The sequence below is a fragment of the Muscardinus avellanarius genome (assembly GCF_963383645.1).
Source record: "Muscardinus avellanarius genome assembly, chromosome: 9".
In the NCBI taxonomy this organism is placed as follows: domain Eukaryota; kingdom Metazoa; phylum Chordata; class Mammalia; order Rodentia; family Gliridae; genus Muscardinus; species Muscardinus avellanarius.
Genome location: NC_137795.1, coordinates 3,302,264 through 3,325,805, shown reverse-complemented (window position 1 = coordinate 3,325,805; position 23,542 = coordinate 3,302,264). Strand labels below are relative to the sequence as shown.

The following is a 23,542-nucleotide window of genomic DNA, read 5'->3' as shown; positions in this document are numbered from 1 at the left end:
AGTTTCTGTTTTTTAAAGCATTCAGGCGCAGTGGGACATACCTGTAATCCCAGCACTTGGGAGGCTGAGAAACAAGAATCACACATTTGAGGCCAGCTTCAGTAACTTAGTGAGACCCTGTTTCAAAATTTTAAAAAAAGGAGGGGGGGAAGAGGGCCTAGGAGTATAGCTCAGTGGTAGAATGTTCCTAGGTTCAGTTCTCAGTACCAAACACACACACACACACAAAAAAAAAAAAGAAAATAAGAAGCACCTGCCCTCAGTGGGCATGGAGCGGCACGGGGTGGCTGCGCCCTGAGGGCTGACCCCACGCCTGCCCTGTTGCTTGTGCAGATGGAGAGGTGCCCGGCAGCGCCGTCTTGGTGTTCGACATTGAGCTGCTGGAGCTCGTGGCCGGCCTGCCCGAGGGCTACATGTTCATATGGAACAGCGAGGTGTCCCCCAACCTCTTTGAAGAAATCGACAAAGATGGCAATGGAGACGTCCTCCTGGAAGAGGTAAGCGGCCCTGGCAGCAAGGAGGGGCAGGGGCCCGTGGCCGGGAAGGCCTTGTGGGGCGAGGAGGGCGCCACGGGGCTCAGCGCAACACGCACGGGCACCAGAGGCCTTTACGTGCCAAGCACCGAGCGAGCCCTGGGAGGCGTGGGGCCGGGGCAGAGCGCACAGGTCTGGATTCGGTTTGCAGTTCCTGGCACCTGCTGCAGGTCTGCCTGGTGAGAAGTGTTTCCCCATCTGTCCTCTGGTTTGACCTTCACTGACCTTCACGACAGCCTTGTAAACATCCTTATGTTTCAGAGCAGCTGAGTTGCTTGTGGTGGCGCATGCTTGTACCTAGGAGGCCAAGACAGGAGGACCACAGGTTCAAAGATAGCCTGCAAGCAGTGAAACTCTCATCACCCTAGCATGTTTCAAAATAAAAGTAAAATAGGGTTGGGGGTGTAGCTTGGAGGTAAAATGCCCCTGAGTTGAAACCCAGTGCCACCAAACCAAAACAGAAGGAAAAGAAAGAGCACAGAGAAGGTAACGCCCAGGGTCCCACGGCTCCTGCAGGGAGCGGCGCGGTCGCCAGCACTGTGGGTCTGTCGGAGCTCGGGCTTCCAGCCGCGCTTGCCCTTACGTGTCCGCATGTTCTGGCTCCTGGATTCCGTCCATCACCGTACAGGCCTGCTCTTGTTTGTCATACTCTTGATGTGTCTTTCCATTCCTTTCTCATTTCTTTGCTCCTTGCCTACAGTTTTCTCTCCTCCCAGTCTCTTTTTATCTATCTATTTATTTATTTTGTGGTACTGGGGAGGAACCCAGGGGCTTTTCTACCTCCGGGCTATACTCCCAGACCTATTTTATATTTTATTTGGAAACAGGGTCTCACTAAGTTGCTGAGGGTCTCAGGAAGATCTTGTCTTTTTTTTTGGTGGTACTGGGGTTCCTGGAAGCCCTTCTACCGCTGGGCTACACTCCCAGACCCATTGTTTTAATATTTTTATTTGCAAACAGGGTCTCTTAAGCCAGCGCGGCTGGCTTCGAACCAGCGCGATCCTCCTGTCTCCGCCTCCCAAGCGCGGGGATTACCAGCGTGCGCCCCCACGCCCCGCTCATCTTGTCTCTTTCGGAAGCTCAGCCGGGCTCAGCTTCCTCGGGCCCTGGCTTCTCAGCCGCCATGTCTCATGGCTTTGTCCCCTGTCTCTCCAGTTCTCGGAGTACATTCATGCCCAGGTGGCGACTGGCAAAGGGAAGCTCGCTCCTGGTTTTGATGCTGAAGTGATCGTGAAGAACATGTTCACCAACCAGGACCGAAACGGAGACGGGAAGATCGTGGCCGAGGAGTTTAAACTCAAAGACCAGGAGGCCCGACACGACGAACTCTAGACCTGACAGCCAGCTGGTGCCAGGGAGCCTGGGCCACCAGGCCACCTGCTGTGGCAGGACAAGCGCGAGGGCGGGGCCTCTCGAGGGCGTATCATTAGCAGTAGTGGGCGGGAGACATAGGACCTGGAGCATGCATGGGGTGGCTCGACATACACAGGGAGGACTTTGGGTGCACTTCCAGCGACGCTAAAGAAAACCGGTGCCGAGGCCGCAGCCCGGGATGTGTTAAGTGTCGGGGAGGCTGTTCTGCCAACCATTATTAGCGAGCCTTCTGGGACACTGGAAAACAGTATCATGTAGACGTTATAACCGTTTGGAAAGAACAGGAGACAAGTGTCCATTGGCTACCTAAAGAAAGTAAAAATATATTTTTTAATTTGCTGGTGTCTTAATAATATTCTTTATGAGAGCAGCAGAGAAAAAGGTCACACATGCCCAGGGAGATTCCCAGAGAGCAACTGGGGCTTCCCCAGAGCCTCAAACTCTGGGAATCCCGGCCCTGCCTCCCCTACACAAAAACCCCACATCGTGCTTTCCCAGTTCATTACACCCCACCGCACAGTGCTCCTCGGGGTGGTAATATAACCTGAAGGGTAAAAGGAGCCTCCAGAGCTGGGCATGGTGGTGCATACCTGTAATCCCAGTACTTGGGAGGCTAAAACAGAAGGATCGCAGGTTCGAGGACAACCTCATCAAGTAGTGAGATTTTCATCAACCTAGCGAGACCCTGTTTCAAAATAAAATCAGGCCGGGAGTGTAGCTTGGTGGTAGAATGCCTCTGGGTTCCACCCCCAGTACCACGACAGAAAAATGCGGTGGGCCCAGTGGAAGTTGTCTCAGACCATGAGTAGAAAATTGGATTCTGGAGCCGGGCGTGGTGGCGCACGCTTGTAATCCCCGCGCTTGGGAGGCGGAGACAGGAGGATCGCGCTGGTTCGAAGCCAGCCTTGCTGGCTTAAGAGACCCTGTTTCCAAAATAAAGAGTATAAAAATAGGTCTGGGAGTGTAGCCCGGAGGTAGAAGGATTTCCAGGAACCTCAGTACCACCAAAAAAAAAGAAAAGAAAAGAAAAGAAAATTGGATTCTGCACTTGCTGTAGAGGGTGACCTGCCTGGCTCCCCGCCGCCTCCCTCCAGCCTGCAGCGCACTCTGACCCTGAACCCTGCTGGTGGCATGTGGGGCTGGTGGCCGGGCCTCGTGGGCCAGTCAACAAAATTCCACGGCGTCCAGGGTGGAAGTGTCGTGCCAACAGATGAGCAGCCGAGCTTGAGCAAGGGGCGTCTCGCTGCTCCCGTGTCCTGGAGCCAGCGCTGTGGGGCGGCGGGGTCTCTGCACATGGGAGCAGTGACAGTTCACCTGCCGCCCTGGTCCCGCTCCCAAGTGGTGTTCACGCTTACCTGAAGTAATCAGTGGTTTTCCTTTGAAAACTGCTTTTTCTCACTAATTTAAACTGTTTTCTACTGATGTAACCCTGAGCTAGCTCATGACAACGCCGTGCACTCGCCCCATGGGTAATTGTTGGAAACCTGATCTTTCTGATATAAAATACTGAATTGTGTCCTCTGGCTTTCTGCTGTTTTATTTTGAAAGTGGAAAGCAGCACAGGAGAATGCATGGTGCAGGCAGAATCCCCTTCCGGGACACACAGTGTGCATTGTGTTAACTGGGAAGAGAGTGCCAGCCAGGCACAGTGGGCGCGCCTGTAAGGCTAGGGCTTGGGAGGCTGAGACAGGAGGATCACAGGTTCCAGGACAGCCCCAGCAATTCAGTGAGACACTCGGCAACCCAACACAACAAGGCTGAGGGTAGCTTAGAGGGAGAATGCCTCTGAGTTCAATAAAGAGAAAGAGAAAGAAAGAAAAAAGAAAAAGAAAGAAAAAAGTGCTGGGTGCAGAACGTAAAGGGGGGGGGTGGTCAGGGTCCTGGGAGGAAATGTTCTCATTCCCAAAGGACGTTCACAGAGGAGCAGGCAGGCTCGGGACGGGAGGCGTGGAGGTGTCCATCGCGGCAGTGTGGATAGCAACAGCAGGAGTTGGTCATACTCCTGGGCCTGGAGGTCACAAAAGGCAGCAGGCGTCCTGGGGAGAGTCCTGGGGGGACACAGCCACCCCCAGATCTGGCTGGCATCACAGCTGAGTGAGATGCCCCCACTAACGCCAGAGGGAAGGGGGCTTGGGAACCGGGATTCTCAGAGAACAGGTCACTTGGCGTGCAGAGAAAAGTACATATGTATATAGAATTTTTAAAAAGGAAATGTTATCTGGGCATGGTGATGCATGCTTATATCCCAGGACTTGGGAGACTGAGACAGGAAGATAACAGGTTTAAGGACAGCCATAGCTACTTAGTGAGACACATGGCAGCTTGGTGAGGCCCTGTTTCCAAATAAGGGTATAACTCAGAGGTAGAGAATCCCTAGGTTCAAACCCTCCCTCCCAAACAAAGGAAATATTAGTGTTTAGTCTAGGGAAATGTCCATAGCCTTTAACCTACAACACCTCATCTTTACACATCTTCATTAAAATAAAACCTGGCAAAGCCAGGTGTGGTGGCGCACGCTTGTAATCCCAGCATTTGGGAGGCTGAGACAGGAGGATTGTGGTTTGCGGCCAGCCTCAGCTACTTAGTGAGGCCCTCGGCAACTCAGTGAGACCCTATTTCAAAAATATAAAATAGGGCTCAGTGTGTAGCCCACTACCGCAAATACATACATACATACATACATACATACATACATACATAATAAGTAAGTAAGTAAAAAACCTGTTGGCCAGGCATGGTGATACATGCTTATAGTCCCAGTACTTGAGAAGCTGAGACAGAGGGATCTCAGCTTGCAAGGACAACCTCTACAATTTTTTTAGTGAGACCCTGTTTCAAAATTAACAAAACAAAAAGGGCTGTGGGTGTAGCTCAGAGGCAAAATGTCCCTGGGCTCATTCGCCATAAAAATAAACTAAGACCCGATGTTTATTCTATTTTCTTTTCTTCTTGCAGTACTGGGGATGCAGCCCGTGACCAGTGATGTTCTACCACTGACCTACATCCTCAGCCCTTTGGTTTTGAGACAGGGTCTCATTAAATTGTGAAGCTGGCTTGAAACTTTTCTTTTTCAGTAGTGAGGATTGAGCCCGGGGCACTCTGCTACTGAGCTCCATGACTTAGCCTGTTTATTTTGAAACTTGGTGTCACTAAGTTGCTCAGGCTGGCCTGTAACTTAGGTTCCTCCTGCCTCTGCCTCCCAAACAGCTGAGATTACAGGTGTGAGCCGCTCTGCCCAGATCCTCCTTTTTCTTTTGTTTCTCGGTACGGTGCTGGGGATTGAACCCAGGCGTTCTACCTCTGATCTACACCCCCGTCATTATTTTGTTTGGAAACAGGGTCTCACTATGTTGCTAAGTCTTGCTAGCTTGCAAAGGCTGTCTTCTATCCTGCAGTCCTCCTGTCTCAGCCTCCCAAGTATTGGGATTACTGGTGTGTGCCACCATGCCAAGCTGTGCCCAGCTCTTCTTAGTTTTTATTTGGCCATTGGAATATTTTCTAAGTGCTGGAGACAGGTTGGCTGAGTCAGAAGTTTTTTGGAGAAATGAAGTGTGGGCGTCAGAAGTGGAGGCAGAGGTGCCTTGGGCTGTCGGACTGGGTGTTGCCTGCGCCCAGCTGGCCTGGACTTCCTCAGGCTGAGGAGAGAGCTTGATTATCTGTGCCGTCAGAGGCAGCAGTGTCTAGAAGGACATCCTGCTTAGCTGCCCCTTCATGGCTACATCAAGACATGCGTGTATCTGCTTATAGTTATGGGTTAGCTCTGCCAGAAGGCCGAGTGCTGATTAAGGGCCAAATATAGGGTGGAAATTACATGCAACCCTTTTCTTAATCACATCTTGAACCAAATTTCTGTATTGTTCCTCAAGGCAGCCTGGACCTTCTGATAGGGATGGCTATTGATAGATGCTTCATGTATTTATTTTTTATTTGTTTTGCGGTACTAGGGATGGAACCCAAGGGCCATTCTACCTCTGAGCAGCACCCCTTGCCCTATTCTTTTACTCTTTATTTTGAAACCGGTCTCACTTAGTTGCAAAGGATCTCACTAAGTAGCTGAGGCGTCTGCGAACCCGGATCCTCCTGTCTCAGCCTCCCAAATGCTGGGATTACAGGCATGCGCCACCACGCCCGGCTCGATGCTTAATTTTTAAAATTTTTTAAAAATTGAGATAGGTGCTGTAGTGAGACTACCCAACTTCTGACAAGCGCAAACTTTGACCTTCAGGGCCCTAACATAAAGAGTGTGTGTGTAGTGGGGTTTGAACCCAGTGGTGTTTTGCTTCTGAGATAAACCTTCAACCCTATTTTTTTTTTTAAAGTCATATTAAATTGCTGAGGCTGGCTGCAAACCTATAACCCTCCAGTCTCAGGCTCCCAAATACTGGAATTGCAGGTGCATGCCACCATGCCTCCTTCCATCTGTTACTTCATTTCTGGTCTTGGGGATTGAACCCAGGGGCATTCTACTGCCTTTCTACACCCTTAACCCTATTTTAATTACTATTATTTTATTTTTTTGCAGAACTGGGGATTGAAATCAAGGGCATTCTACCTCTGAGCTACACCCCCAGTGAAACAGGCTCTTACTTAGTTGCAAAGAGCCTCACTAAGTATATGAGGCTGGTCACGAATCTGCAATCCTCCTGTCTCAGCCTCCCAAGTACTGGGATTAAAGCATGTGCCATCAAGCCTGGCTTCTATTTTAATTTTGAAACAAGGCCTTGCTAGATTGACTGAAGTCCTCAAACCTGTGATCCTCCTGCAATCCACCACGATTGGCTATGAGCTTTCAAGATTTTTAGAAATATTTAAAGAGCCCAGTCTTTCCTTTGCTGGTGCATATCTTCATTGTTTATCATAATAAAAGGAAAAACAGGCTGATGTGATGGCACATGCCTGCAATCTCAACACTTGGGAGGCTGAGGCAGGAGGATCACAGGTTCAAAGTCAGTGTTAGCAACTTAATGACTGTTTCCAAATAAAAAATAAAATAGGAGCCAGGTGTGGTGTGCATGCTTGTAATCCCAGCATTCAGGAGGCAGAGACCAGAGGATCGTGGTTCATGGACAGCCTCAGCTATTTAGCGAGTCCCTTCACAACTCAGTGAGACCCTGTTTCAAAATTAAAAGAGTAAAAAAAAAATAGGGCTGGGAGTGTAGCTCAGAGGTATAATGCCCCTGGGTTCCATCCCCAGTACCACAAAAAAATTAAAAAATAAAATAAATTAGGGCTGGAGTGCAGTTCAGAGGTAGAATACCCCTGGGTTCAATCCCTAGTAACAAACACATACCAAAAAAGAAAATAAACCAGTGGTGCGAGTAATCATGGGCCTGCCTAGGACAAAACTTGTCTTTATCCTGTGGCCTTGCCTTTCTGCCGTCTCTGATTGGACTAGAGATCGCTGTTCACAATGCACGGCCAACCAGTCAGATCACATCTATCACTTTGTGAATATCACTGCATGCATGCCACGAGCACGTTAATTAGTTCCTGCAGGGTCCGTAGTTCCAGGATCAGACTGAAATGCACCTGGCTGAGACAGGAGGATCGTGGGTTCTCGGCTACCTTCTACAGCACTTACTGAGGCCCTCTAAGTGAGTGAGACCTTGTTGCAAAATAAAGAATAAGAAATAAAGCTGGGGATGTAGCTCAGAGGTAGAATGCCCTTGGGTTCCATCCCCAGTACTGGGGGGAAAAAATGTGAAAGGCACCAGAATGGCAAGTCCAAACCTGTGCAAGCTACTGATGGAGCAGACTGAAGCAGGAGGCCACGTCACAGACCTGCCTAACTGCTAACCCAGGGGCTTTTCTACCCCCGGGATTCACTCCCAGACCTATTTTATATATATATATATATATATATATATATATATATATATATATATATATATATATATATATTGGTGGTACTGGGGTTCCTGGAAGCCCTTCTACCTCCGGGCTACACTCCCAGACCTCTTTTTACATTTTGTATTTGAAAACAGGGTCTCCTAAGCCAGCGCGGCTGGCTTCGAACCTGCGCGATCCTCCTGTCTCTGCCTCCCAAGCGCAGGGATTACAAGCGTGCGCCACCACGCCCGGCCCTATTTTATATTTAATGTGGAAATAGGGTCTCACTAAGTTGCTGAGAGCCTCGCTGTTGCCAGTGCTGTCCTGTAACTTGCAATCCGGCGTCAGCCTCTCTCCCAAGGACTAGGATTAGCAAGAGCCACAACGCAAAGCTCCAAGCATCTTCTTATACCTAGAGGTATACAAATTTTGAAAAATTTCAATCTAAAGAGCAATAATTACTACTACTACTACTACTACTACTACTACTACTACTACTACTACTATCATTATTATTGGTACTGAGGATTGAACCCAGGGGCATTCTACTTCTGAGCTATCCTACCTTATTCTTTATTTTGAAAAAGGGTCTTACTAAGATGTAGAAAGCTTCACCACAAACCTGTGATCCTCCTGTCTCGGCCTCCCAAGTACTGGGATTACAAGTGTCCATTACCACACTTGGCTTCTAAATAGCAATTACGGAGCCGGGTGTGGTGGAGCCTTCTTGTAATCCCTGCGCTTGGGAGGCTGAGACAGGAGGATCGCACAGGTTCAAAGCCAGCCTCAGCTACTTAGTGAGGCTCTCAGTGACTTAGTGAGACCCTGTTTCCAAATGAAAGCCCCTGGGTTCCACCCCCACTACCACACACACACACACACACACACACACACACACACACACACACACAGCAATTACAATGAGGGCAAGAAGATTCGTGTCACCAAATGAAGAGGAAGGGAGAGAACTTTTATGGCAGGTGCTCAACAAATATTTGCTGAACAAATGAATAAACATTCTTGACAATAGAATTAAAAAGGTTTTTTACTTCATGTTTGTTACCAGTGCTTCATATAGAACATTTTGTAATGATTAGTGACATGGAGATACAACAGATTTTTCAAATAGCAAGTACCAGTCTCTTTTTGGTAAATATTGACTTTTCCCTGACAAAATAACCAAATATAACACAATTTCAGGAGATGGTGATTCCACTAGCATAATTCACCCAAATTATAAAAACAGTAATATTTAAAATCATGCACATTATTTCACCATTTCATAAAACTTTTTAAACGTCTACAAACATCCCTGGTGTAAAGACTATTCAAAAACAGCATGATAACATTAAACAACAAAATTCACTTTGGGAAAGTAGAGAGTTATATTCCTAATTTTGGCTTAAGATTTTTTTAATTGGTTAAAAATATGGTGAGGAGTGTATTGAAAGAGGCGGGATAAAGGAGTTTTGAGTTGATGGATTCAACATGTCTGAAAACATTTCAGTTATGCAAAGGGAAAGCTTCAAGAGCAAGAAAGAGATCATAAATAAGAGTCTTCCAGCAAGACGGACCGCTGGGCAGTTCTTTTATCCACCGCACCCGCGAGAGGTCTGTACGCTTAACAATGCTCTTATAGAATCTTCTGTAAAATACAGTTGGGCACCTCCAGTGATTCTTCTTTTACTAAAACAATATCGTAAGAGTCCATATATCTTTCTAAAAGCTCATCTACCTAGACAACAGAAGAACAAACATAAAATTAACATGTAAGGAGAAGCAAACAATTTCAATATTAATCTCAGTTATGTTAGATCTGCTGGGCAAAATGCAGTAATTTTTTGGGGGGGAGGGAGAACTGGGGGTTGAACAAACTATACCCCAAAGCCCTATTTTTTATTCCTAATTTTGAAGCAGGGTCTCACTAAGTTGTGGAGGACCTCATTAAGTAGCTGAGGCTGGCCACAAACGTGCAATCCTCCTGTCTCAGCCTCCCAAATACTGGGATTACAAACACATGGCATGATGGATGGGCGTGTGTGTGTGTGTGTGTGTGTGTGTGTGTGTGTTACCGAGGATTGTACCCAGGGGCATTCTACTTCTGAGCTATACCCCCAGCCTATTTTTTTTTCTTTAATTTGGAACAGGGTCTCCCTAAGTTGCGGAGGGCCTCACTAAGTAGCTGAGACTGGCTGCGAACCTGTGATGCTCCTGTCTCAGCCTCCCAAGTACTGGGATTACACACGCGCGCCACCACGCCCAGCTGAGTGCCACTTTTAGAATGCAGGCTCTCCCGGCCTACATTGCAAACCCCACGCACCTGTGTTTCTTAACGCCTTTAATTACCACCAAGCAGGTAAAATATCAGTCTGTGGTAACAATGACCCATGAAGTTCTAACTCTGTTTTTCTTAAAAGTAAGTTGCAGATGGACGTACTTACTCTATCATTTAGATACCCGATTCTTAGGATGTGTTCAACATTGGCTACTCCGTCCGCCATTCTTAAATCTCCCTGGGAGTCCCCCAGCAGGATTATGTTGCTGTTGTCTTTCAGTTGACTGAAATAATCTGTATTCTTCAAGGCGCCATCATGCTTGTTAAAAACATGAATCAGTTCTCCTTTAAATCCTTTGAGTACTCCCTATTAAAAATAAAAATGCTTTGAATAACAGATTTTGCACATTTTACTTGTTAAACTTTCATATTTTGTACTTCTTGACAGATGTCACAATTATTCTTTAGTCGGGCATGGTGGTGCACGCTTGTAATCCCAGTGCTTGGGAGGCTGAGACAGGAGGATTGCACATGTTCAAAGCCAGCTTCAGCTACTTAGTGAGGCCCTCAGCAACTTGGTGAGACTGTGTTTCCAAATAAAATATAAAATAGGTCTGGGAGTATAGCCTGGAGGTAGAAAAGCCCCTGGATTTCATCCCCAGTACCACAAAAACAAACAAACAAACAAACAAACAAACAAACAAGGTCTTGCTAGGTTGATGAGAATCTCACTACTTGCTGAGGCTGTCATTGAACCTGTGATCTTCCTGCCTCAGCCTCCCAAATACTAGGATCACAGGCATGTGCTACCGTAACTGACTAAATCTTATGCATTATTAGTCTATAACACAGATAGATACAAGCAGGGTGTGGAGGCACACACCTGTAATCCCAGTAACTGGGAGGCTGAGAAGGAGGATTATGGCCCCAACAACTTAGCGAGACCTTGTTTCATAATTATTTTTAAAAAAAGAAAAAAGGGCTGGCAGTGTAGCTTAAGAGGTAGAGTGCATTTGGGTTCAATCTTCAGTACTGCCAGCCATAATGGTGCATGCCTGTAATCCTAGTGCTTAGGAGGCTGAGACAAGAAGATCACAAGTTTGTGGCCAGCCTCAGCTACTTAAGGAAGCTCTATCAACTTAGTGAGGCTGGGGTGTAGCTCGAAGATAGAATGCCCCTAGGTTTAATCCTCAGTACCACAAAAAACAAAAATTCTAATTTTAAAATAACCCTAGCCAGGCATAGTGGCACACGCTTGTAATTCCAGCATTTCGGAGGCTGAGACAGGAGGATTGTGGTTTGTGGACAGCCTCAGCTACAACGTAGTGAGGCCCTTTGCAACTCAGTGAGACACTGTTTCAATATAAAGAATAAAAAATAGGGCTAGGAACACAGCTTGGATGTAGTATGCCCCTGGGTTCCATCCCCAGTACTGAAAAATAAATAAATAAATAAATAAATAAATAATTAATTAATAAAATCCTAAACCAGGCATTTGTAATCCTAGTACTTGAAGGCTGAGACAGGAGAATCACAGGTTCATGGACAGCCTCAGCAACCAGTGAGATTTTCATCAACCTAGCACCCTGTTTCAAAATAAATAAAATAAAATAGCCAGGCGTGGTGGCGCACGCTTGTAATCCCCGCGCTTGGGAGGAAGAGACAGGAGGATCATGCAGGTTCGAAGCCAGCCCCATGAGCTGGTTTAGGAGACCCTGTTTCCAAATAAAAATGTAAAAATAGGTCTGGGAGTGTAGCCCGGAGGTAGAAGGGCTTCCAGGAACCCCAGTACCACCAAATAAATAAATAAATAAATAAATAAATAAATAAAACAAAACAAATAGGGTTTGGGGTGTAATGCCCCTAGACTTAATCCCCAGTAGTACCCAAAAAAAAAATAAATAAATAATTAAAGTAATCCTGAGGGGAAAAGTAACCCTTAGATTTAATATTCTTACATTTTCATCAAAATCCATGAAATTGGACACCACTTTGACATTCGAATGATAAACTCCAGCTTGACGGATAACTTCCTCTAGTACATCACCAATACCAGCAGAAAATATGAACACTGGGATACTGTGTTGTTGGAGTTTATCAAAGAAATTCTCATATCCTTCCCTGCAAGAAAATGGCATGGATTGATTGTTAAAGAGCAAAATACATCTTCTTTTCACTTAGAAGCTAAAAAGCTAAATATTTTACCAAAACCACACAGTTCATTTATATTCTTATTTCAAAATACTGCCCAAAAGGTCAGTTACTGATATCTTGCTATCACTGGAACAGGTTTATCAAGCAACAGTGGACTCTTTATTTTCCTTTAAATCAATTCTAAAAGCCAGACAAGGTGGCCTCCGGTAGTAATTCTAGTACTTGGAGGCTGAGACAGGAAGATCATAGGTTTTCAGCCAGCTTCAGCTACTTAGTGAGGCCCTCCACAACTTAGTGAGACCCTGTTTCAAAATAAAGAATAAAAATATGGCTGGGGCTGTAGCTCAGAGGTAGAATGGCCCTAGGTTCAATCCCTAGTACCCCACACACACAAATCAATTCTAATAGTGCAAGATGGGCGTGGTGGTGCCTGCCAGTAATCCCAGTTCTTTTGAAGATGTGACAGGAGGATCAGAAGTTCAAGGCCAGTCTCTGAAATTTAGCAAGACTCTCAGCTAGCTAGTAAAAACCTCTTTCAAAAGAAAAAGTTAAGGCCAGCCATCTCAGACAGAAAAACTGCAGGTGTAAGAATAGTCTCAGAAGCCGGATGTGGTGGCACGTGCTTGTAATCCCAGCACTTGGGAGGCTGAGACAGAAGGATCTGAATTTGGGGCCAGTGTCAGCTACTTAGTGAGACCCTGTTTCAAAAATAAAGAATGATGTCGGGCACGGTGGTGCAGGCTTGTAATCCCTGAGCTTGGGAGGCTGAGATAGGAGGATCGCGCAGGTTCGAAGCCAGCCTCAGCTGGTTTAAGAGACCCTGTTTCCAAATAAAATATAAGATAGGTCTGGGAGTGTAGCCCGGAGGTAGAAGGCCCCTGCGTTCCACCCCCAGTACCACCAAAGGAAAGGAAAGGGAAGGGAAGGAAAGGAAAGGAAAGGAAAGAATGAATGAATGAATTGGGCTGGGGGTACAGAATGGAGGTAGGATGCCTCCTTGTTTCAATCCCAGCAACACACACACACACACACACACACACACACACACACACACACACACACACACACGCCTCAGCAAGTAGTAGTGAGACTCTCATCAATCTAGAGAGACATTGTTTCCAAATAAAAATAAAATAGGTCTGGGGACACAGCTCGAAGGTAGAATGCCCCTGAGCTCAATCCTCAGTATTACTAAAAATGAGAGAAAGGAGTGTAACTCAAGAGTTAGATAGTTTGGGTTCAAAACCCAACACCACACAAAAAACAAAGCAGATGTGGTGGTGTACACCTGTAATCCCAGTAACTGGGAGGCTGAGACAGGAAGCTCAAAGGTTCAAAGTCAGCCTCAGAAACTTAGTGAGGCTCTCAGCAACTTAGTGAGACCCTGTTTTCAAATAAAACAACAATAAAATATGGCAGGGGGCATATCCCAGAGATAGAAGGCCCCCTGGTATCACAAAAAAAAAAAAAAATTAATAAATCATCATCATCATCATCATCATCATCATCATCATCATCTTACAGGTAAGTGTGTATGTTGTTTATTCTTTGTTCATTTTGTGGTGCTGGGGATGGAACCCAGAGACTTCTAACTCTGGGCTACCCAGACCTATTTTATATTTTATTTGGAAATGGTCTAAGTTGCAGAGGGCCTCACTAAGTAGCTGAGGCTGCCATGAACCTGCAATCCTCCTGTCTCAATCTCCCAAGTACTAGGATTACAAGTATGTACCACCATGCCCTTGCACACCTTTAATCCCATCACTTGGAAGGCTGAGGCACAGTGCCACAGGTTCAAGGCCAGCCTTCGCAAATTAGTGAGATTCTGTTTTAAAATAAAAAATAAAACCCAATTTCCTTCCTTCCTTCCTTCCCTCCCTTATTGTGGTGCTGGAGATTGAACCCAGGGGCATTCTACCTCTGAGCTACACCCCCACTGCTTTTTTTTTTTTTTTGGTACTAGGGATGGAACCCAGGGGCATTCTACTTCCCAGCTACACCCCTAGCCATATTTTTTTATTCTTTATTTTGAAACAGGGTCTCACTAAGCTGCGAAGGGCCTCACTAAGTAGCTGAAGCTGTCCTTGAACCACGATCCTCCTGTCTCAGCCTCCCAAATGCTGGGATTACAAGCATGTGCCACCACGCCTGGCTCCTATTTTTTATTCTTTATTTTGAAACAGGGTCTCAGTAAGTTGTGGGGGGCCTCACTAAGTAACTGTCCGCGAACCACAATCCTCCTGGCTCAGACTCCCAAGTGCTGGGATTATAGGCATGACCCACCATGCCTGGTTTAATTTTTTATTTTGAAACAGAATCCCACTAATTTGCCGAGGCTGGCCTTGAGCCTGTGATACTCTGCCTCAGCCTTCCAAGTGAGGGGATTAAAGGGTGCATCACCAGCAGCTCAATACAACAATTATTCAAGTCTGTAGAGGAGAGCAACAAAGAATTCCAAGACACTTACTTGAGCATAATGTCGGATTCGGCTACAATTTCTCTAAGTTTAGCTTTCGGTATTCCTTGTTCCACAAGCAAACCATGTGATTTAGTATACCTGGAGTTTAAGATGAAGGACACAAACTATCAATTAAGACACATCAAAACTATTACCTTTATGCAGCAGTCTTCAGGATGAGAAAGTGACTTTCCTTCATTACTGAGACTTACACCTTAGAGATCAAATTCACCCCTGGGTTTCAAAACAGGACATGTGTTCTCACTGCCCTTCCCAAGCACCCCAAATTCAGGCTTAGCTTCAACATGTTAATAAGATAAGGAAAGGAAGCCAACAGATAAGAAGTCAGCTCAACCCAGGGACTTCCCAGGTTAGTGTAGGCGGAATTCCTGGGTCCGGTATTGCCACGACTGGTATAAAGCTATTATTCTCAATCTGTTTGTAGTTTGAATTTTCATGAAGTGCCCAGAACTAAATATGCTGCCTAGTGAGCAGAAGAAAGCCCTTGGTATGGAAAGTACGGGACACAAACCGGCCTGTTTGACAATTATTGAAAACACAGGATTCAGAACCCAATCCAAACAGCCCGTTGCCCACAAAGACCCTGGCCACTACCCGATACCTAAGTACCCCACCGCGTTCCCGAGGGGCACTCCGCTCTGCCTCAGTCAGCGGGCTCATCCCCAGGGAGGCTACTCCGTTACCAGAACTAACTGTTAAGACGGTCTTTTTTTTTTTTTTTTTTTTTGCAGTACTGGGGATGGAACCCAGGAGCATTCTATCTCCAAGCTACACCCCTAGCCTGATTTTTTATTCTTTATATTGAAACAGAGTCTCACTGAGTTGCAAAGGGCCTCACTAAGTAGCTCAGGCAGTCTGTGAACCCAGAGCTTCCTGTCTCAGCCTCCCAAATGCTAAGATTACAAGCATGCGCCACCACAATTGGCTTCTTTTTACTTTTTTTGAAACAGGGTCTCACTGAGTTGTGAAGGGCCTCGCTAAGTAGCTGGGCCTGCCCACGAACCATGATCCTTCTGTCTCCGTCTCCTGAAGATTTATCTTTAACAGCATCTTCCCAGAGCTCAACACAAAGCTTTATTTTATTTTTATGGTACCAAAAAATTCAGGGGCATTCTACTTCTGAGTTGTACTACCAGCCCTAAATTTTTTTTTTCCTGTACTGGAAATGGAACCTAGGGTCATTGTACCTCTAAGCTACACCCCCAGCCCTAGTTTTTAGTCTTTTATTTTTGAAAAAGGGCCCGAGTTGTGAAGGGCCTCACTACATAGCTGAGGCTGTTCACGAACCACAGTCCTCCAATCTCCACCTCCTGAATGCTGGGATTACAAGCGTGCGCCACCATGCCAGGCTACCAAACCTATTTTATTTTGTTTTGAAACCGATTCTTGCTAGGTGGCTGAAAGTCTCACTACATTCCTGAGTCTGTACCCAAAACTGCAGTCCTCCTGAAGACGAGTGTTGTGGTACATGCTTGTAATCCCAGTACTTGGAAAGCTGAGACAGGAGAATCGTGAGTTCGAGGACAGCCTCAGCTACTTAGTGAGGCCCCCCCACAACTTACTGAGACCCTGTTTCAAAATAAAGAATAAGCCGGGTGTGGTGGTGCACACTTATAATCCCAGCATTTGAGAGGCTGAGACCAAAGGATCATGGTTCACGGACAGCTACCTAGTGAGGCCCTCCGCAACTCAGTGAGATCCTGCTTTAAGATAAACAATAAAAAATAGGGCAGGGGGTATAGCTCGAAAGTCGAATGCCCCTGGGTTCCATCCCCAGACCCAAAAAAAGAAAGAAAGAGAGAATAAAAAAGTGGGTGGGGTGTAGCTTGGAGGTAGAATGCCCCTGTGTTCAATCCCCAGTACCACAAATGACAAAACAAAACCAAACCAAACCCCATGCAATCTGCCTGCCTCAGCGTCCCAAGCACTGGGATCACAGGCACGTGTCGCTACACCAGCTCCGCACAGGGCTTTAGCGTGGTCTGCTTGCACGCTGCATTTTGATAAATGTAGTCACATCAGTAATCTAGTTCTTGGTAACCAGGCCACCTGCTGGACCCAACTGAGTTTCAGAGTAAATTTACACCCTATTTTTTTTCTTTGCATTAAGATACATCTTATCCATATACTTTTTTTCTTAAAAATTTTTGCTTTTAAAGCTGGTGTAGTGGTACATGCTTGTAATCCCCGTACTTAGGAGACTGAGACAGGAGGTTTGCACAGGTTCAAAACTAGCCTCTGCTACTTAGTGAGGCTCTCAACAACTTAGACCCTGTTTCTAAACAAAATATAAAACAGGTCTGGGAGTGTAGCCTGGAGGTAGAATCCCCCTGGGTTTGGGGGACACTGGGGATGAAACCCAGGGGCATTCTACCTCCGAGCTATACCCCAGCCCTATATTTTACTCTTTATTTTGAAACAGATTCTCACTGAGTTGCAGAGGGACTCACTAAGTAACTGGGGCTGGCAGAGAACAGCAATCTTCCTGTCTCCGCCTCCTGAATGCTGGATTACAAGCATGCCACCACGCCCAGCTTTCCCAGCCCTATTCTTTTTTTTTTTTTTTTGCGGCACTAGGGATGAAGCATTCTACCTCTGAGCTGCACCCCCAGCCTTATTTTTTATTCTTTATTTTGAAATAGGGTCTCACTGAGTTGCAAAGGTCAAATTTATAATTTCAATTTAAATTAAAACAACTCCTAGAATATTAAAATAATTAGTAAGAACCTATTTTATGTTCAATTCACTGCTCTAATTTGTAATACTTAAATCTTTATACAGTAAAGGGGAAAAAACCATGAATTTTTACTGAAAAACTGTTGCATTAGTTTTAGTTCTCTCACTGTTCAACACACACTTACCATTCTACCATATAAGGGTACTTCTCTTCTACGGTCAGAACAGGATCGACTTCTATAGCATAATACCGTTCCTTGAGTTGTACTAACTAGGAAGAAACAAATAACTTAGTCATTCTATTTACTGAGTACTGTCACTTAACTTTGTTCTATAGAGTGTAAAAACATGTAATCAGTGTTTTCTAAAAATGCTCTATAAGTAAAGATTAAGTTGGACTGATGCATCAAAGGATTGAAGAGATCTTTTTTTTTGGTGCTGCTGGGGATGGAACCCTTCTACCTCCAGGCTACACTCCCAGACCTACTTTATATTTTATTTGGAAACAGGGTCTCTTAAGCCAGCGCGGCTTCGAACTTGCGCGATCCTCCTGTCTCCCCCTCCCAAGCGCGGGGATTACCAGCGTGCGCCACCATGCCCGGCGAAGAGACCTTTTTTTGTGTGTGGCACTGGGGGTTGAACTCAGGGGTCTTTTACCTCCAAAATACACCTCTAGCCCATTTTTATTTTTATTTGGAAACAGGATCTCAGTAAATTGCTGAGGGCCTCATAAGTTGCTGCGGCTGGCTTTCAAGCTGTGATCCTACTGCCTTAGCCTCCCAAGTACTGAGATTAGAGGTGTGTGCCACCACGTGTGGCTATCCACAGTCCTTTTTATTTTGAGACAGCGTCTTGCTAAGTTGCCCAGACTGGCCGCAAACTTGGCATCCAACTGTCTTTGCCTCCTAAGTAACTATGATTATAAGGGTTTACAGCTCAGCGAAATCTGACTTTTGTTGTTTAAAAACTACTGTTAGTTTGTTCTTAAAAATATGTTGCGAGCTGGGCGTGGTGGCGCACGCTTGTAATCCCGGAGCTTGGGAGGCGGAGACAGGAGGATCGTGCTGGTTCGGAGCCAGCCGCACTGGTTTAAGAGACCCTGTTTCCAAATAAAATATAAAATAGGTCTGGGAGTGTAGCCCGGAGGTAGAAGGGCTTCCAGGAACCCCAGTACCACCAAAAAAAAAAAAAAAAAAAAAAATTATATATATATATAAATGTTGAGACCATGTAATTCATACAATAACCCTAGTATTTGCTGAGTTCATTTTAGGTGCCAGGCCAGGCATGGCAATAGCCACTTTGAATGCATTCCTGCACGTGAATGATGCTGATGGACTCCTCAAGCAATGGAGCGTGTAACTCTGAATTACTGGTATTGTTTACCTTTTTTCGGCATTCGTCTGAAACTAGCTTACAGTTGTCAATCACATCTAAAGAAAAAAAGCAAAACAGGCATTAAAAGAAAATAATGTTATCATTACCATGAATAACTTTTTAGTTTTTGCAGTGCTGGGATGGAACCCAGAGGCATTCTACTCCGAGCTACACCCCCAGTCCTATTTTTTATTCTTTATTTTTGAAACCGGGTCTCACTGAGTTGCAGAGGGCCTCAATAAGTAGCTGAGGCTGTCCACGATCCATGATCCTCCTGCCTCAGCCTCCCAAATGCTGGGATTACAAGTGTGCGCCACCAAGGCCGGCTATTTTTTTTTTTTTTTTTTTTTTTGCGGTCCTGGGGATGGAACCCAGGGGCATTCTACCTCCAAGCCATACTCCAGCCCTATTTTTTTTTCCTCTTTATTTTGAAACAGGGTCTCACTGAATTGCAAAGGGCCTCATCGCTGTCTGCGAACCACGATCCTTTTGTCTCAGCCTCCCGAATGCTGGGATTACAAGTGTGTGCCACCACGCCTGGCCTATTTTATATTTTATTTGGAAACAGGGTCTCACTAAGTTGCTGAGAGCCTCACTAAGTAGCTGAGGCTGGCTTCGAACCTGCACGATCCTCCTGTCTCAGCCTCCCAAGTACTGGGATTAAAAGCATGCGCACCACAACTCTCTTATTCTTTATTTTGAAACTGGGTCTGAGTTGCAAAGGACCTCAGTTCACTAAGTAGCTGAGGCTGTCCGTGAACTGTGATCCTCCATCTCAGCCTCCTGAATGCTGGGATTACAGATCTGCGCCACCATGCCCAGCTCCCTTTTCTTAATAAAAATAGTAAACACAATGGGAAAATATAATTATACAGAAGATAAAAATCAAATTTTTAACATCTGAAAATAAATTACTAATATTTTGGTATATTTCATTTCTTAAAAGTTTCATGTAGTATTAGATAAGAGATCAAACCAAGTCTATTATCATTCATAATGATTATACAGTTTCTAGTATGTGGACAGACAAGAATTTATACCATTTCTGGACTGTCAAATATGTTATTTCCAAGCTTCTGTTATTATAAGTAGTTATATGTTCAGCTCGGATACCACTATTTTTGTGAATAAAGCTTTTTGGTTTTTTCATTCTTCTAGAATTCCTAGAGAAAATTAGCGAGGCAAAGGGGGGTGATAGCAGGTTTGTTTCTTTTGGCAGATGCTGAGAATCAAATCTAGGTCATTGAGCGCGTGAGGCAAGTACTCCTCCATTGAGCAACATCCCAAACCCAGTACTGGGTAAGTGCTATTCCTTTACGTTAACTCAAGCTTAAAGCCCATTTAAAGGTTTCTTGAACAATTAACAGACTACTTTTGGTGAGAAATATTTTGAAGTCTCTTTTCCCCTTTGCTATCAAAACCCTACATAAGGCCGGGCGTGGTGGCGCACGCTTGTAACCCTGGTACTTGGGAGGCTGACAGGAGGATCACACAGGTCTGAAGCCAGCCTCAGCTACTTAGTGAGGCTCTCAGCAACGTAGTGAGACCCTGTTTCCAAATAAGAAACAAAATCAAGCTGCAGGTGCAGCTTCAAGGTAAAATGCCCCTGGTTTCCATCCCTAGAGCCCCCCAACACACCCAAGGCTGGGGAGCTGAGCGTGGTGGCACACACTTGTCAGAACAAAGAATAAGTTTCAAAATAAAGAATAAGTCAGATGTGATGTTGCATGCTTATAATCCCAGTAGTTGGGAGACTGAGACAGGAGGATCCGGGTTCGCAGCCAACCTCAGCTAGTTAGTGAGACTCTGTTTCAAAATAAAAAATAAAAAATTGGACTGGGGGTCTATAGCTTGGAGGTAGAATGCCCCTGGGTTCCATCCCCAGCACTGAAAACAAACAAACAAACAAACAAACAAACAAACAGACAAACTTTAAAAGCTCAGTCATCTCACAGGTAATACAGGTTAAAAAAAAGGATTACTTTCATGAATTAGTTTAAAAGTTATCACACAGCTGGGCGTGGTGGTGCACAATCGTAATCCCAGTACTTGGGAGGCTGAGACAAGAAGGATCACGCAGGGTTGAAACTAGCCTCAGCAGCTTGGTGAGGCTCTCAGTAACTTAGTGAGACCCTGTTTAAAAATAAAAAATAATATAAAAAAAGTTATCACACTTACTATGACATGTCGGGCACCGTTTCCCGTTGTAGGAAAATCTACTTAGTGTCATATCAAAGTCTGTTATTATCTGTAACAGAAGGGAGAAATGCATAAGTAAATACAGCCACTGTGGCCAGAATCTCTGCGTGCTATCCAGAGACAAGCTGTACCTTCCTAGAGGCTTGGGGCTGTGTATGAACCCTGACTTCACTGAAGGTTACTATCTCCACACTCAGTTATCCAATGCAATTTATGTAGAAAACCTGGGTAGGATTTTTTTTTTTTTTTTTTTTTTTTTGTGGTACTGGGGTTCCTGGAAGCCCTTCTACCTCCGGGCTACACTCCCAGACCTATCTTATATTTTTATTTGGAAACAGGGTCTCTTAAGCCTGCGCGATCCTCCTGTCTCCGCCTCCCAAGCTTGAGGATTACGAGCGTGCGCCACCACGCCTGGCTGGGTATGATATTAAATAGAAGGTGATACCCTTGTATCTTTGTCACCAAATAAAATCCGATTAATCAGGGGAAGAATCTGTAATTGCAGACGATTGGTTTCTCTTTTCTCTGGAGATAAAACATTACATAATTTCAATTAAAATGGTCAATATACAGAAATGCACTGAAAATAGTTAAACAATCTGAAGCTTTTCATCAGCGACACTGTTGCACGACAGATTTGCTTTGCTTATTTTAAGGTATATTAATTATATCAGTGAATGAGACACGTGCAAACAGTTTCCCAGCTCTTGAAATTGAGAAGATTGGGTTAAAGCTGGTATGGTGGTGAATGCCTATAATCAGTATTTGGGAAGCTGAGAAAGGAGGATTGGAGGTCGGATGCCAGCCTCAGCAACTCAGTGAGGCCCTGTTTCTAAATAAAAAATAAGCCGAGTGAGGTGGCAAATGCTTGTAATCCCAGTACTTGCAAGGCCGAGACAGGAGGATCGCAGGTTCAAGGCCAGCCTCAGCTACTCAGTGAGGCCCTCACAATTTAATGAGACCATGTTTCAAAATAAAAAGAATAAATTAGGGCTGGGGTGCAGCTCAGAGGCCACACAAAAAAAGTAAGTTAAATAAGTAAGTAAATAAATAGCTGGGCCTGGTGGTGCACACTTGTTATTCCCAGTACTTGGGAGGCTGAAACAGGAGGACTGCAGGTTCAAGGCCAGCCTCAAATACTTAAGTGAAGCCTCCACAATTTAGTGAGCTCCTGTTTCAAAATAAAAAATAAAAATAGGGCTGAGGGGGTAGCTCAGAGGCAGAATGCCCCTGGGTTTGATCCCCAGTATCACAAAACAAACAAACAAACAAATAAACTTGTTTATGAAGCTGGACTCAGTGGCACATACCTGTAATCCCAGTATTTGAGATATTAAGAGGATTACAGATTTGAGGCCAGTCTCAGTAACTTAGCCCAAGAAACAGTGAGATCCTTTTTCAAAATTAAAAAAATATATATAAAAAAAATAGAAAATAGGGCTAAGAGTACAGATCAGAGGTTTCACACCCCTAGGTTCAATCCCTAATAAGAGAGGAGGGGGGGATATGAATCGTACACTTGAACATTATAAATGAAAACTACATAATAAAGGCTTAGTTTACTTGAAGTTTCGCAGATCCTCCTTTGATAAGACCACAGATAATTTCTTCTACTTTTGTAGGGTTCTTGATACGAACTGAACTTTTCTGGAATTCTGGCATCTAAAAGGCAAAAATAAATTAATTATTATACTTAATTAATGTTTTGTGCTGGAAATTAAACCCACGGGCATTCTCTGTCCAAGTTATACCCTCAGCCCAATTTTATTTATTTGGAAACAGTTTCACTACGTTGTGGAGGGCCTTGCTAAACTGCTGAGGCTGCTTCAAACCTGCAATCCTCCTGTCTCAGCCTTCCAAATACAGGGATTACACACGTGCACCTTCACACCTGGCTGAGATCAACTTTGTTTTTGGCAGTACTGGGGATGGAACCCAGGGGCATTCTACCTCCCGGCTACTTCTCCAGCCCTAATTTTTATTCTTTATTTTGAAACAGGTCTCATGAGTTGCAAAGGGCGTAAGTAGCTGAGGCTGTCCCCCAACTGCGATCCTCCTGTCTCAGTCACCTAGATGTTGGAATTAACAAGGGTGGGCCACCACTCCTGGCTTACTTCCTTATTTATTGTAGTACTGTGGAATGGAACCCAGGGGCCTTCTACATCTGAGCTACATCTCCAGCCTGCCTGCCTGCCTATCTACCTATCCATTTATTTATTTTGTGGTACTGGGGATTGAACCCAGGGGCATTCTACCTTGAGCTATACCCTATTCCTATTTTTTACATTTTTATTTTGAAACAGGATCTCACTAGGTTCATGAGTCTTACTGCTTGCTGAGAATGTCCTTGAACCTGCTAATCTCCCAGACCTCAAGCACTTGGATTATAAGAGTGTCACAAAGCCTGGCTTTATTATTTATTTATTTACTGATTGATTGTGGTACTGGGGATGGAACTCAGGGGCTTTCTAAATCTGAGCTACATTCCCGGACCTATTTATATTTATTTTATTTGGAAACGGGGTCTCACTACATTGCTGAAAGCCTCACTAAGTAGCTGAGGCTGGCTTCGAACTTGCGTGATCCTCCTGTCTCAGCCTCCTATGTACTGGGATTACAAGTGGGTGCCACCACATCTGGCCCAGC

At 45.0% G+C, this 23,542-nt stretch overlaps 2 protein-coding genes across 6 annotated transcripts in view; one reads left to right on the top strand and one right to left on the bottom strand.

Moving 5' to 3' along the window:
* The window catches only part of FKBP9 (FKBP prolyl isomerase 9), a gene marked incomplete at both ends in the record, with an annotated part of 43,737 nt that extends 41,872 nt beyond the window's left edge, over nt 1-1,865 (top strand). The window contains 2 exons of the mRNA XM_080701826.1: nt 334-497; nt 1,689-1,865. Coding sequence (XP_080557952.1) covers nt 334-497; nt 1,689-1,865 — 341 coding nt within the window. The remainder of the gene's footprint in view (nt 1-333; nt 498-1,688) is intronic.
* A 7,504-nt stretch (nt 1,866-9,369) lies between these two features.
* NT5C3A (5'-nucleotidase, cytosolic IIIA) overlaps nt 9,370-23,542 on the bottom strand; it is a gene marked incomplete at both ends in the record, with an annotated part of 54,824 nt that continues 40,651 nt past the window's right edge. For 2 of the 5 annotated variants that reach the window (XM_080701579.1, XM_080701581.1), the window contains 8 exons: nt 9,370-9,471; nt 10,178-10,378; nt 11,970-12,132; nt 14,633-14,722; nt 17,506-17,591; nt 18,707-18,753; nt 20,876-20,945; nt 22,460-22,558. In XM_080701579.1, coding sequence (XP_080557705.1) covers nt 9,370-9,471; nt 10,178-10,378; nt 11,970-12,132; nt 14,633-14,722; nt 17,506-17,591; nt 18,707-18,753; nt 20,876-20,945; nt 22,460-22,558 — 858 coding nt within the window. The remainder of the gene's footprint in view (nt 9,472-10,177; nt 10,379-11,969; nt 12,133-14,632; nt 14,723-17,505; nt 17,592-18,706; nt 18,754-20,875; nt 20,946-22,459; nt 22,559-23,542) is intronic. The other 3 variants (XM_080701580.1, XM_080701583.1, XM_080701582.1) reach the window with 2 other exon arrangements.